This window comes from Aegilops tauschii, chromosome 7 (assembly GCF_002575655.3).
Source record: "Aegilops tauschii subsp. strangulata cultivar AL8/78 chromosome 7, Aet v6.0, whole genome shotgun sequence".
NCBI classification, from domain to species: domain Eukaryota; kingdom Viridiplantae; phylum Streptophyta; class Magnoliopsida; order Poales; family Poaceae; genus Aegilops; species Aegilops tauschii.
The window spans coordinates 342,255,116-342,269,786 of NC_053041.3; the positions used below are offsets into that span (position 1 = coordinate 342,255,116).

Below are 14,671 nucleotides of genomic sequence, written 5' to 3' on the forward strand. Positions count from 1 at the left end.
ATGTTCTATATGTCGTGCAGTGTGGTGCTCACTTATTAACTGTTTTGTTAATTAGTTGTCATCTTCAGTTAACTGTTTGGTTCAATTCTGCAAATGTGATGTTCAATTCTTCAGGCTGCAATTTTGTATTGTCTCCCATGTGAGAAATAAATCAAATTTATCTTTACAAAATACATGAGAAACGAATACAATTGATATATTTCCAAGTTGTCAAGCATGCTTGGTTTGGTTATACATTGTGCAATGTGGTGCTCAGTTAACATTTGGTTCATTTGTGTTGTGGTGTTTAGTTAACTGTTTGGTTCAATTCTGCAATGCGATGTTCAATAGTTGTGGGTGCATTCTGTTATTGTATACCATGTGAGGAATAAATTGAATTTGGCTGTAGTAAATACATGAGAAACAAATACAATTGCTACAATTGGCTGTAGTTAACTGTTTGGTTAACTGTCTGATCTTCTATTAGGAGTATGTTATATTGTGCAATGTGGTGCTCAATTAATATTTGGTTCATTTGTTGTGGTGTTTAGTTAACTGCTTGGTTCAATTCTGCAATGTGATGTCCAATTGTCGTGGGTAGAATTTTGTATTGTTGTGCATGTGAGAGATAAATCGAATTTGGCTGCACTTAATACATGAGAAACATATACAAGTGCTATATTTCCTAGTTCTTAATCATGCTTGGTTTGGATAAATGGGTTTTCCATGTGGCTTGAATTAATCTGATGAATCTGCAATGTGCTTATTTTTCATCAACATATTTTACTGATAGTATGCAAACCCTTACTTAACTTGATGACTAACTATCTTATATGTGTTGCAGGGAAACAATGGGAAGCACCGAGGTTTACAATCAAGGTTAGCACGTGCATGGTCCGTTGTCTAATAGCACATTATTGTGCAATTGCATGAACCATGCTAATATTTAGGTTTTTAACAATTTGGTATTGCACATGTCGGTCTTGCTGTCAGAGGTTTTGACCCACTGTTCGACCCTTTTTGCATATGGGGAAATGAGTTGTCCATGAATATCAATCAAATCAAGAAACTCAGAAAGATTGTTAGGATAAAGAAATTAGCGACAAAAAACAACAAGATCTTTGTCTGCACAATGAAGAAGACATCAGTTCACTACAAGATGGTACTAACTATTATACCTTGCCTTTTTTTATTCCTTTGCCCCATTTCCAATATAGAGAAGATATTTATGCACACCCTTGTTTTCAGGCCTTTTCAAAGCAGTTCACTGATGATTACCTCTCAAACCACCTCTATGGTCAGGAGGCGAGGAAGGTTTTCATACAACACCCACGGTTCAATATTGAAGTGCTCTTGAAGAGGACGAAGGACGGACGGTCAATCATCCATAGGCACTGGCCTAAAGTTGCAAAGACCTTCAACATGAATGAAGGCTCAATATTCGCCTTCCGCTTCAACAGTTTTACAGTTGAGATGGATCTGTCTATATACCGTCTATGATGCTAATTTTGAAAGGTTCTACATGTTGCATGTGAAACTTGGTGCTGGTGCAGTTGTGTAATGGGGTAGCTGAGTGCTGAAGCTATATCATGTTGTACTCTGATGTATTTCAATTATGAAATTCTGCTTCCTTAATATGGAAATGAAATATATTATGTGCTTAATATGAATGTCAATTAGATTAATAAATGGACTATTAATAATAAGGCAATTAGCCTGCTAATGGCGAATTAGCCTGCTAATTGGGTTTTGCTATTGCAAACGGTTATTGAAAAATACCGTGGGCGATGACCTCAGGCAACGCACATAGTTTCTAGGAATAAACCGTGTTGGATCAACGAACAATCACACACGACTTTCTCTTGAAAACTGTTTGCGTTAGGCCACCTTGCGCAAATGTTTACCACATAAAAACTATGTGTGATGGACAGGCTTTGCCACACAGTTTCTTCTACAGACCGTGTGTGATATATTCAATAACGCAAACGATTTAACGGGAAAAATTGTGTGTGGTGTACCTATGAACGGAAACGTTTTCCTTGGAGCGACTGTGTGGGATGTACATACGAATGGAAACGTTTAGCGGGGACTGACTGTGTGGGATGTACTTGCGACCGGAAACAATTTCGCCTGTATAATTGTATTTTTTAGCTCTACTGTACGTATTTCCATATTTGAGCGCTCGTCAGTCGCACACGACCTCATTTTGCCGAGCGTGTGTGCCAGGAGGGCATACCCCCGACGGTTTCTGAGTCGTGTGGGAAGGACCCCCCTATCGCCCACACTCACTAGGCGACGGTTCCAAATGCCATCGCGGAAAGGGGTTAAAAACTGTTTGTATAGCACCGACGCTTACCAGTGCTAGGAGAACTAGCTCCAATTAGCACCTCTTGGGTTGGATTTTTTGGGTGGATTATAAATGGAACTAGCTCAAAGTATCCCTCATGTTTAGATATACTTTAGGGCTATTTGAGCCAGAACTAGCTCAAACTAATTGTAACCCATGGATACGGCAGCAGTTAATCAGCCGATAATTTGTAAGAATGCAATAAACTCCTTCCGGCCCATAATATAAGATGTTAATTCATCTAATATGTGAGTATATTGGATGTTATAAGATATTATAAAAGAGTGTTGTACTACATCATTGTGCAATTGCTGTTTAGCTTCTAATATTGACTTGGTGCTTTTAGGTACATATGTCATTGGTAAAGATCCGTGCTTTGACCCTTTCTGCGTATGGGGCAATGAGATATTGATGAACCGGCATCAAGTGAGGAAGCTGATAAAGATTGTTAGTAAAATGGGTCCAAAGATGGCAATTAAACTATTTGTTTACACTTTATCCAAGACAACAACGAACTGCAGGATGGTAAATAAGAACTCTGCAGCCTTCTTTTTACTGCCCATAATGACTTGTGTTAGATGAATGTCTGAATCTTTTTCCTTTGCAGTGGTCGCCAAAGCAGTTTAGTCAAGATTACCTCTCAAACTACATGATTGGTGGGCCTGCAAAGGTTAAAGCATTTCTACCAGAACACGATGATTATCTAGATGTTTTCATGAAGACCGTGAAGGATGGGCGGTCGGCCATCACAAGGGGTTGGACTAGAGTCGTGCGTGCCTTCTGCATGGAGGAGGGCACAATATGGGCATTCCGCTTCACCTTGTTCAGCAACTAGAATGTATTTCGCCTATTTCTTTACCATCTTTAATAGTACAAGTATACAATTGTGGTTCATCATTCTTTATTTGGTTCTTATGTAATTCTTGAACACATGTACCTATGAATCGAATAATGCATTGGTTGTTTGAACCTGATGGATATGAATAAAGCTATAACATACATTCAAATTCAAATTCAAATTCAAATCTGGTACAATTTGAAATAGCAGCAATTAAATTACGGTGAAATTATGCTCTCCAGGTCGTTACGGCACACGCGGTTGGTAAAACACAAACGTTTGCGATATACACCATAATCCGAGATGGTTCACAGAGAGGAAACGTGTGCAAGCATGCACACCGTTGCCATTTGCAAAGCGTGTGCGATGTCAGACAATATCACAAACGGTGCGGGCAAACTAAACGTTTGTGATAGTTGCCTTATCGTACACGATTCGCAACCATGAACTGTTTCTGATGAATTTTGCATCGTAAACGTTGCACCACATAATAGCGTGTGCGATAGTTGTCGTGTACAACGATGTTACGACAGTCAGACATTTTGTAATCCTGCCCGATACTCGTACGACGATTAGCTAATCTTCTTAATTAGTTATCACATACGGTTTGGGACAAGCGAATGTGTGTGATTGTATGCTTATCATACACGTTCTATAATAGTGAACCGTTTGTGATGGGTCTCGCATTGTAAATGTATCACCACAGAATACCGACTGCGATGGCAATGCGAGCACAAACGAGTAGGAGTACTGTATATGCATCTTGGCTCCCTATCCCCAACGGTTTCTGGGTCGTGTGGGAAGGACCCCCCTATCGCCCACACTCACTTGGCGACGGTTCTAAATGCCGTCGCGGAAAGGGGTTAAAAACCATTTATATAGCACCGACGCGTACCAATGGTTACTATTTATTTACATTAGATTGTACGAAGAGTGAAGAGTCATGCGATCAAGATTGTGAGTTTGAAGAATCGTCAACACCAGGCAAGTTCCACTTTGATCATGTTACCCAGTATTTTATTTGCATTGTAGTTTTGCCATGTTGGGTGTGTGAGTTTAGGATGCTAAATTCTGTACAACCCAGTAGTTGACAACTTGTCCAAACTTACCCTGACCTTGTAAGCATAGAGTAGATGCTTAGCTGCTATGACATGGATTGGGAAACATCAATTATTATTCCACCATACAACCTCATGGTTAACTATTTAACTACAACTTAATTAATGAATCGGTCTGCGTGGATTGGCTTTGATTGGATCATCAGAGTGTAGTCTTTGGTGGGGAATGCCACCCAGGTATCAAAGGGGTTGTAGGGGTTCAAAGTTGGGTAGCTTCGATGTGTAACGGTGAGACAATATGGGGTTGTCGGGACCAAGTAAGTTGTGGGAACCCTCTTGGGTAGACCAGTAGAAGTAGGTGTGTAGGTCGGATTGGGTCATCCATTTCTGAGGGGGCCACCACTTCCTAATAGTACCGTCTTGGTCTCCCTGGCTACTTCACAAATGAAGTTTAGTGGCATAAGGGTGTGATCAAAACTCACGGGTAAAGTACACAAACCTCTGCAAAATGTAAAAACTGATCATGATTAGTCGTATCCCCAGTTATGGACAACTTGGAGCAACTCAGCTGAGAATTGTCAACTTGAGCTCATCACCTCTTCCATTTAAAAGCAATGGGTTGAACCAAAGGGGAGTGTGGACTAACTTAGATTGCTGGCATGATACCAGTAGCATTATCCGGGAAGGTTGGGGTTACCGTGTGAGACGGGAGCCCACATACTCAAATTGCATTATGGGTGATCGCGTGATACGATCTACCCCGGACTATTGTGTGAGACAGTATGTCCAGCTATTAGAGTAGACAACTACTAAAATAGGGCAAAATTATTTTCTGCAAAGAGCCTTGAACCCCATATAGGTGAATAGGTTTTCGAGTGAATTGTGAATTTGCCAATACAGTCAATGTATTGACCCTTGTGGCTGCAACGTATAACGTTGCATGTTTACCGTATTGAAGGGAATGCTATTTTTCAAACTCTTGTGAGTTAACTCTAACACATTATCACACATCACAATGACGCTGACACCATGCACAATACTTGTTGTATGTTTGATTGTATTGCATGGTTGTTTATGATTACTCTTTACTTACATTAGATTGTACGAAGAGTGAAGAGTAACGCGATCAAGATTGTGTGTTTGAAGAATCGTCAACACCAGGCAAGTTCCACTTTGATCATGTTACCCAGTATTTTATTTGCATTGTAGTTTTGCCATGTTGGGCGTGTGAGTTTAGGATGCTAAATTCTGTACAACCCAGTAGTTGACAACTTGTCCAAACTTACCTTGACCTTGTAAGCATCGAGTAGATGCCTAGCTGCTATGACATGGATTGGGAAACATCAATTATTATTCCACCATACAACCTCATGGTTGACTATTTAACTACAACTTAATTAATGAATCGATCTGCGTGGATTGGCTTTGATTGGATCATCGGAGTGTAGTCTTTGGTGGGGAATGCCACCCAGGTATCAAAGGGGCTGTAGGGTATCTTCGATGTGTAACGGTGAGACAATATGGGGTTGTCTGGACCAAGTAAGTTGTGGGAACCCTCTTGGGTAGACCAGTAGATGTAGGTGTGTAGGTCGGATTGGGTCATCCATTTCTGAGGGGGCCACCACTTCCCAAAAGTATCGTCTTGGTCTTCCTAGCTACTTCACAAATAAAGTTTAGTGACATAAGGGTGTGATCGAAATTCACGGGTAAAGTACACAAACCTCTGCAAAGTGTAAAAATTGATCATGATTAGTCGTATCCCCAGTTATGGACAACTTTGAGCAACTCAGCTGAGAATTGTCAGCTTGATCTCATCACCTCTTCCATTTAAAAGCAATGGGTTGAACCAAAGTGGAGTGTGGACTAACCTAGATTGCTGGCATGATACCAATAGCATTATCTGGGAAGGTTGGGGTTACCGTGTGAGACGGGAGCCCACATACTCAAATTGCATTATGGGTGATCGCGTGATACGATCTACCCTGGACTATTGTGTGAGACGGTATGTCCAGCTATTAGAGTAGACAACTACTAAAATAGGGCAAAATTATTTTCTACAAAGAGCCTTGAACCCCATGTGGGTGAATAGGTTTTCGAGTGAATTGTGAATTTGCCAATACAGTCAATGTATTGACCCTTGTGGCTGCAACGTATAACGTTGCATGCTTACCGTATTGAAGGGAATGCTATTTTTCAAACTCTTGTGAGTTAACTCTAACACATTATCACACATCACAATGACACTGGCACCATGCACAACACTTGTTGTATGTTTGATTGTATTGCATGGTTGTTTATGATTACTCTTTACTTACATTAGATTGTACGGAGAGTGAAGAGAAACGCGATCAAGATTGTGAGTTTGAAGAATCGTCAACACCAGGCAAGTTCCACTTTGACCATGTTACCCAGTATTTTATTTGCATTGTAGTTTTGCCATGTTCGGCGTGTGAGTTTAGGATGCTAAATTCTATACAACCCAGTAGTTGACAACTTGTCCAAACTTACCCTGACCTTGTAAGCATCGAGTAGATGCCTAGCTGCTATGACATGGATTGGGAAACATCAATTATTATTCCACCATACAACCTCATGGTTGACTATTTAACTACAACTTAATTAATGAATCGATCTGGGTGGACTGGCTTTGATTGGATCATCGGAGTGTAGTCTTTGGTGGGGAATGCCACCCAAGTATCAAAGGGGCTGTAGGGTTTCAAAGTTGGGGGGGTTCAAAGTTGGGTGGCTTCGATGTGTAACGGTGAGACAATATGTTGTTGTCTGGACCAGGTAAGTTGTGGGACCCCTCTTGGGTAGACCAGTAGATGTACGTGTGCAGGTCGGATTGGGTCTGCCATTTCTGAGGGGGGCACCACTTCCCAAAAGTATCGTCTTGGTCTTCCTAGCTACTTCACAAATGAAGTTAGTGGCATAAGGGTGTGATCGAAATTCATGGGTAAAGTACACAAATCTCTGCAAAGTGTAAAAACTGATCATGATTAGTCTTATCCCCAGTTATGGACAACTTTGAGCAACTCAGCTGAGAATTGTCAGCTTGATCTCATCACCTCTTCCATTTAAAAACAATGGGTTGAACCAAAGGGGAGTGTGGACCAACTTAGATTGTTCGCATGATACCAGTAGCATTATCTAGGAAGGTTGGGGTTATCGTGTGAGACGAGAGCCTGCATACTCAAATTGCATTATGGGTGACCGCGTGATACGATCTACCCCGGACTATTGTGTGAGACAGTATGTCCAGCTATTAGAGTAGACCATTACTAAAATAGGGCAAAATTATTTTCTGCAAAAGAGCCTTGAACTCCATATAGGTGAATAGGTTTTCGAGTGAACTATGAATTTGCTAATACAGTCAATGTATTGACCCTTGTGGCTGCAATGTATAATGTTGCAAGTTTACCATATTGAAGGGAAGGTACGAAGTAGGGTTACGACGCTATGCTCAACTCTTGCCTGCGAGTAGATTGACGCCACAAGACCAGAATATTTTCTCCGCTGCATGATTGTATTATAAGCTATCCCATGAGCTAAGCATGTGTGTTTTGTAAAGCATTGGATCCACGATATAATACTATGACATGTGATGTATTTTTGGTATTTCATCGTCGGCTCTGCGTGTCAGCTATTAATTCAGGGACTGACATAGAAAGTACAGAGATTTGGGGCCCTCATGAGGGACCGGATCGTGACAACTCTATCTCTAGCCACAAAACTATAGATCATTGTGCGTCACTCTACAAAAAATCCTTTCATTTTGAGAGTCTATGTTATTGTTGTTGAACCACTAGAATATGTATATCCCCGTGACAGCGCACGGGCAGTTAGCTAGTGGTTCTCAATGTGATGTGTAATGCTTAATGCTTGTTCAAATATATCTATTAGATAAGACATGCTACGTCGTGGCTATGACTGCGTGTCGCCTGGTAACCTTATCACTCGAACAAAAAGTTACCACATTATATATCTTGTACGCAACAAAACAACTCTTTGACTTTGGTTGACAGATGTTTACAACCAAATATCGGTGTATGTGTTTCTACTCAGACGGACCGAAGGAGATACATACAACCAAGCTATGTACGTACTCCCTTCATCCGTGAATAAGTGAATAAGTGTATATCTAGATTTTGTACTAAATCAAAGTTTTAAAATTTTGATGAATTTTATAGAAAAGAGTAGTAGCATAGATGACATCAAATTGGTACATTATGAAATTACATTCAAAACAAATCTAATGATACTAATTTAGTGCCATAAATGCTCTACTTTTCTCTATAAAGTTGATCAAAATTTTAAAACTTTAAATTAGGACAAAATCTAGATATACACTTATTCACCTAAGGAAGGAGCATAACTTTTGCGTGTGTACAAAGCCAAACAGTTCCGTCCTTTCTACTACCTTTGTGCCCCGTGAATCCGTATCCTTCGAGCAAGTCCAGCCGCGTGCGCGAGTGGCATTCGTCGTCTGGAACCATCGTCACCTCCTAATCCCATCCGAAATCCTCACTTCGTCTCAAGCCAAATTAAAAAAAAAATCAGTTCCTCCCGCCCCTTGTACAATTCCCATTTGCCCCCCGCTCGATCCAGCGCTGCCGAATTCGTGCCGGGTGCTGCCGATTGAGTTCTGATCTGGCGGCGTGCGGCGTTGGAGGGCCCCTGGTTTCGGAAGCGGCGAGGGCCATGCGAATTGAGTCGCTGCTGTGCTGAGCATGAAGGGTGGGAGCGCTAAAGGCCTGGGTGATGGGATCACCGGAGGGGCGCCTCGTTGAGTTGTTGGGAGCAGTCAAGTCGCGGATGCCGCGGCGGGGAGAGCACTCGCCGCCGCCTGCGCCGAAGGCTGCTGCTGCTGCCGATGTGCCACAGGCGCAGCCGCATGACTTGTCCAGAGACTTCTGGATGCCGGACCAAAGTTGCCGGGTGTGTTACGACTGCGATGCCCAGTTCACCATCCTTAATCGGCGTCACCACTGCCGCCACTGCGGCCGCGTGTTCTGTGCCCGTTGCACGGCCAACTCTGTGCCCCGCTCGCTGGGGGACGCGGCGCGGGAGGACATCGAGCGGATCAGGGTCTGCAACTACTGCTTCAAGCGCTGGCTGGAGGAGGAGGCGGCCGCTCGGAGGGATGTGGCGCAGCCGTCGAGCCCGTCGCCGTCGGCCACGAGTGCGGGGAGCGAAAAGTCATGTTCCACCGGGCGTAGCAGCACGGTGACCAACGGCCAGTTGTTGTCTTATGCGAATGCCAGCTTCACTCACTCTGCATCACGGTCGGTGGGCAGCGAGGGCAACTGCGGCGAGCTCGATGCTTCTCTGGAGTTGCAGCATGCTGTGATGGAGCCGGATGGGGCCATGGAGCATGCGGCTTATGTGGACAATTCGCCTGATCCATTCAACTTCTGCTTGAATAGGTATTCCTTTTTAGGCTTCTGGCTTTGTTAGCCAACGAAATCAGCTACGCTAACTTTTTTTCTCAAGGAAATTAAACTACACTAACTTCGTACATTATCGTTGACAAACGACAAACAAAGATTGTTTGAGGTAGTTGTCCAATCAGTAGCCGAGACCATGCTTCTGAAATATGATACCTGTGTGGTTGGATAGGGCTAGATGCAGTTACTTATTTGGCCAAATATTTTTCCTTTTGGATGCAATTCCCAGTACCTGAATTCTTTTGTTACTGTATATTGGAGAGTCTGCCCAATAACATCGCTTTTGTTACATGCCTAAATGGAACTCCTGTGTTGTTTGAATATAGGATTTCTTTGAATAATACTTGGTCAAATTTGAAATACAGTTGTTTTTGGCTATCCATATGGGGTTTGCTTCATTATTGTGTGCCACATAAATAGATTCACGATAAGCAATGTGACATAAGCACACCTGAAATTCATAAGTGTTTTTTGTAGAGAACACAAAATTTCATAAGCTGTTCACTGTTGGTTAACTAACAAAGGGTGGCTGGAATCAGTTGCACTGTTAATCATCACCATCCTGAAACCAAGTTGGCACAGATCGAAATTACTGTTTGATTAGTTCCTTTTATGCTTTTCATTCTCGTTGACTTAAACCGGCACCGTGCTCATGCTTCTTTGTGCCATTGATCGCATGGTAGCAAGAAGCAGTGCCAATGCTTGACATAATCATAGTATATGGTTACTTTATGATAAGCAGGATGTGATGAATTTACAAGATGATAAGGTCTCCAGATCTTGGATAAGTTTACTTGTTGAAGTTATGTTCTCTGGGAGTAAGAAGTACTCCACAGAGGAATTATCAATCAAACTCAACAAAAGAAAGAAAGACTGTATTTCAAAATTGCTAGTTGGATCCCTGTGACTAATTCAACATTTATTTTCTTCTACTAGGAGTGATGATGAAGATGACGACTACACAATTTTCCGCTCTGATTCAGAAGTACACCACCTACAAAACTCTGATGAGTACAATGGGCCTATGTGTTTTGATGATCATCAAGTTATTTGCAATGATGCTGCTAAAGATTCTGCATCACCAAGAAAAGATACAGCAACCTTAGTCAATTCTGAGGGAATGGATAAGACTGGTGATCATATCATTGGTAATGCTGAGGAGTGCAATGCTCGATCTTCTTCGTTGTATGGCATGGAAGTGCTAGAAAATGAACTTGTGGATTTTGAAAACAATAGCTCACTTTGGCTACCTCCAGAAGCCGAGGATGAAGAGGATGACCATGATGGTGCTCCATGTGATGATGATGAGGGGGAGGATGCCACAGGAGAATGGGGTTATCTACGCTCAAACAGCTTCAGCAGTGGACATTGTCGAAATAGAGATAAATCTTCTGAGGAACACAAGAAAGCCATGAAAGATATTGTTGATGGGCATTTTCGGGCATTGGTGGCCCAACTTCTTCAAGCTGAAAAGATAGAATTGGGTGATAAAATTGGCAATGAGAGTTGGCTAGATATAGTTACCTCCTTGTCTTGGGAAGCCGCATCTCTTTTGAGACCAGATACCAGCAAAGGAGGACGTATGGACCCTGGTGGCTATGTAAAGGTGAAATGCTTGGCTTGTGGCCGTCCAAGTGACAGGTGAACAGATACACTCTTCCATGCATCACTTCACATAATCTGGTGATTTTTACTTGTTTATGTGTTTTAGCATTCATTTGCTTAATGCTTTATGAAGTTCTCCTATCAATATGGCACTGCTTTATAATGTAAATAACATATAGTGCTACTGCTGGTAACCTTGGTTTTTCAAGTTATAAAAAAAAGGGCAGCCCGGTGCATGTAGCTCCCGCTTGCACAGGGTCCAGGGAAGGGTCCGACCACTTTGGGTCTATTGTACACAGCCTTTCCCTACATTTCTGCAAGAGGCTGTTTCCAGGACTTGAACCCGTGACCTCATGGTCACAAGGCAGCAGCTTTACCACTGCGCCAAGGCAACAGCTTTTCAAGTTATAGCACTTGAGATTTCATCGTTTCTTTCCTTTCTGTGCATTTCCTTAGTGCTGCAGGTAAGAACTTAATTGTTTTTGTGTCTGGTTGTAAATGTTAGGAAATATGCAACTTGTATTCCCATGAGGCCATAGGCCGATATATATACATGTACAGGTGTGGAACATATGCAGGAAACCCCTTATACAACGGGATAAATACAAAGGGGTACATGAGTTATATTATAACTCTAACACCCCCCCTCAAACTCATGGTGGATGAACAACACTGAGTTTGGAGAGATAAAAGCCATGTTGTGCTCTAGTCTGGGCCTTCGTCAGGAAATCCGCCAACTGTAACTTGGAAGGCACATACTGAAGAGCAATAACCTGATCCTGCACACCAGCGCGCACATAGAAAGCATCAACACCAATATGCTTGGTGAGCTCATGCTTCACAGGATCGCGCGCAATGCTAATAGCACCTGTACTGTCAGGTAAGAGCAGAGTCGGTGTAGTGACAGAAACACCAAAATCCTGAAGTAACCACCGTAACCAAGTCACCTCTGCCGTCAAAAGAGCCATGGCTCGCAACTCAGCCTCAGCACTCGAACGGGAAACTGCAATCTGTTTCTTCGTCTTCCAGGCAATGAGAGAACCGCCAAGAAAAACACAGTAAGCAGAAAGTGAACGGCGATCAGAAGGATCACTAGCCCACGTAGCATCCGAATAGGCATGAAGTTGTAAAGAACTGGAGCTAGGAAAGAATAGACGGTGAGAGATCGTGCCCCGAAGATATCGGAGAACACGAAGGAGATGACTATAGTGAACCGATGTGGGAGCAGAGACAAACTAACTCAGAATATGAACCGGATAAGAGATGTCCGGACGAGTGACAGCTAGATAGACAAGACTGCCAACGAGATGACGATAACGCGTCGGGTCAGGGAGAGGATCACCATCAGTAGCACGGAGGTGAACATTGAGCTCCATAGGAGTCTCAACAATGCGCTCGTCAGTAAGAGCAGCATGAGTAAGAAGATCCTGGATATACTTTTCCTGGGATATAAAAAAGCCATCAGAGGTAGAAGAGACTTCAATCCCAAGAAAGTAGCGAAGAGGTCCAAGATCAGACATAAGAAACTGCTCACTAAGACGGGCCTTTACAAAGGCAATATACTCGGGGTCATCCCCAGTGATGATCATGTCATCAACATAGAGAAGAAGAAGAGTCCGACCACGAGGAGAAAGGTGAATAAACAATGCTGGATCATGAGCACTTGCTGAAAAACCAGCAGTAGTGACCACAGAGGCAAAACGCTCAAACCAGGCGCGAGGGGCTTGCTTAAGGCCATAGAGAGAGCGACGAAGACGACATACCATGCCATCAGGAACAGAATACCCAGGTGGTGGCTGCATGTACACCTCCTCACGCAGCTCACCATTAAGAAAGGCATTCTTAACATCAAGCTGAGATATAGACCAGTGGCGTGCAGAGGCAACGGCAAGAAGTGTACGAACAGTGGTCATATGGGCCACAGGAGCAAAAGTCTCGTCATAATCACGACCATGCTCCTGCTGAAAACCACGAGCCACAAGACGAGCTTTGTGACGCTCAAGAGAACCATCGGAGCGAGTCTTAACCTTGTAGACCCACTTACAAGTGATGGGACGGACTCCAGGAGGAAGAGAAACAAGATCCCAGGTACCAGTGCGTTCAAGAGCAGCAATCTCCTCTGCCATCGCAAACTGCCATTCAGGATGAACAACAGCCTGACGATAAGAAGTCGGCTCAAGAACAGCAGCACCAGCGGTGGGAAATCCAAAGCGATCAACAGGCGGACGAGGACGAGAACGCAAGCCATAAGTAGGCTGAGAGGAAGAGGACGACTCATCCAATGAGGCATCCACAGGTCATGAACGACGAGTGTAATGCTGAGGAAAAGATGAAACAATAGAAGGAGGAATCGCCAAGGTAGAATCGGGGGGTGGTGACGAAGAAGTCACCGGAGATGAAGGTGTAGAATCCGGTGACATGCTAGGCGAGGAGACCGGAGAAGATGGTGGCTGCAAATCGACTAGAGGTGGAGAAGCAGAGGGAGTGGAACGAATAGGCACAGGCGCGACGGGGGTGATAGGTGAGTCAGGAGAAGTGAGGAAAGAGATATCCTCCACTGAAAAAATCGAGGAAGATGGGCGTGGGTAGAAGGGACGAGACTCATCAAAAGTCACGTCTCGAGAGATATGCATCCGACGACCGATAGGATCCCAACAACGATAGCCCTTATGCTCATCACTGTAGCCTAAGAAGACACACTCAACAGACCGAGCGGTCAGTTTGGTGCGTTCGCGAGGGGCAAGAAGAACATAGCAAACACAACCAAACAAGCGAAGCATCGAATAATCGGGAGAATGATCAATAAGACGCTCAAAAGGAACGCCACCCTGCAAAGCAGCGGACGACTGAAGGTTGATGAGATAGGCGGAAGTGGAGATAGCCTCGGCCCAAAAATGAGGTGGAAGAGAGGCGGCGATCATCATCGCACGAGCCGTCTCAAGAAGGTGACGATGCTTGCGCTCAGACACGCCATTCTGAGCATGAGCACCAGGACAAGAGAACTGGGCAAGAGTACCCTGCTCAGCAAGGACTCCACGCAACATCTTGGAGATATACTCTCCAGCAGAGTCAGCACGGAAAACACGAATAGGAGTAGAGAACTGAGTGTGAACCATGGCAGCAAAACGCTTATAGATAGATAACACCTCACTACGAGAAGACATAAAATATATCCAGGTGTATCGAGAGAAATCATCTATAAAAATAATATAGTAGCGATGACCTCCTTTCGAGGCAAATGGAGCTGGACCCCAGACATCGGAGTGAACAAGGTCAAAAGGACGCTGAGACATAGTGTCACTATGAGGATAAGGTAACTGGACCTGTTTACCAAGCCGACAACCCTGACAGTCTAAAGACACACCGCCGGAGACAGATCCAAGAAGACCACGTCGAA

The 14,671-nt window shown here is 43.5% G+C and overlaps 1 protein-coding gene across 2 annotated transcripts in view; it reads left to right on the top strand.

Annotated features, from left to right (window-relative positions):
- The first annotated feature begins 8,588 nt into the window (after positions 1-8,588).
- LOC109759052 (1-phosphatidylinositol-3-phosphate 5-kinase FAB1B) overlaps positions 8,589-14,671 on the top strand; it is a 32,955-nt gene continuing 26,872 nt past the window's right edge. Inside the window, exons 1-2 of one of the 2 annotated variants that reach the window (XM_020317896.4) lie at positions 8,589-9,648; positions 10,606-11,310. In XM_020317896.4, the coding sequence (XP_020173485.1) occupies positions 8,984-9,648; positions 10,606-11,310 (1,370 nt within the window). In that variant the 5' untranslated portion in view covers positions 8,589-8,983. The remainder of the gene's footprint in view (positions 9,649-10,605; positions 11,311-14,671) is intronic. The other variant, XM_020317897.4, reaches the window with a different exon arrangement.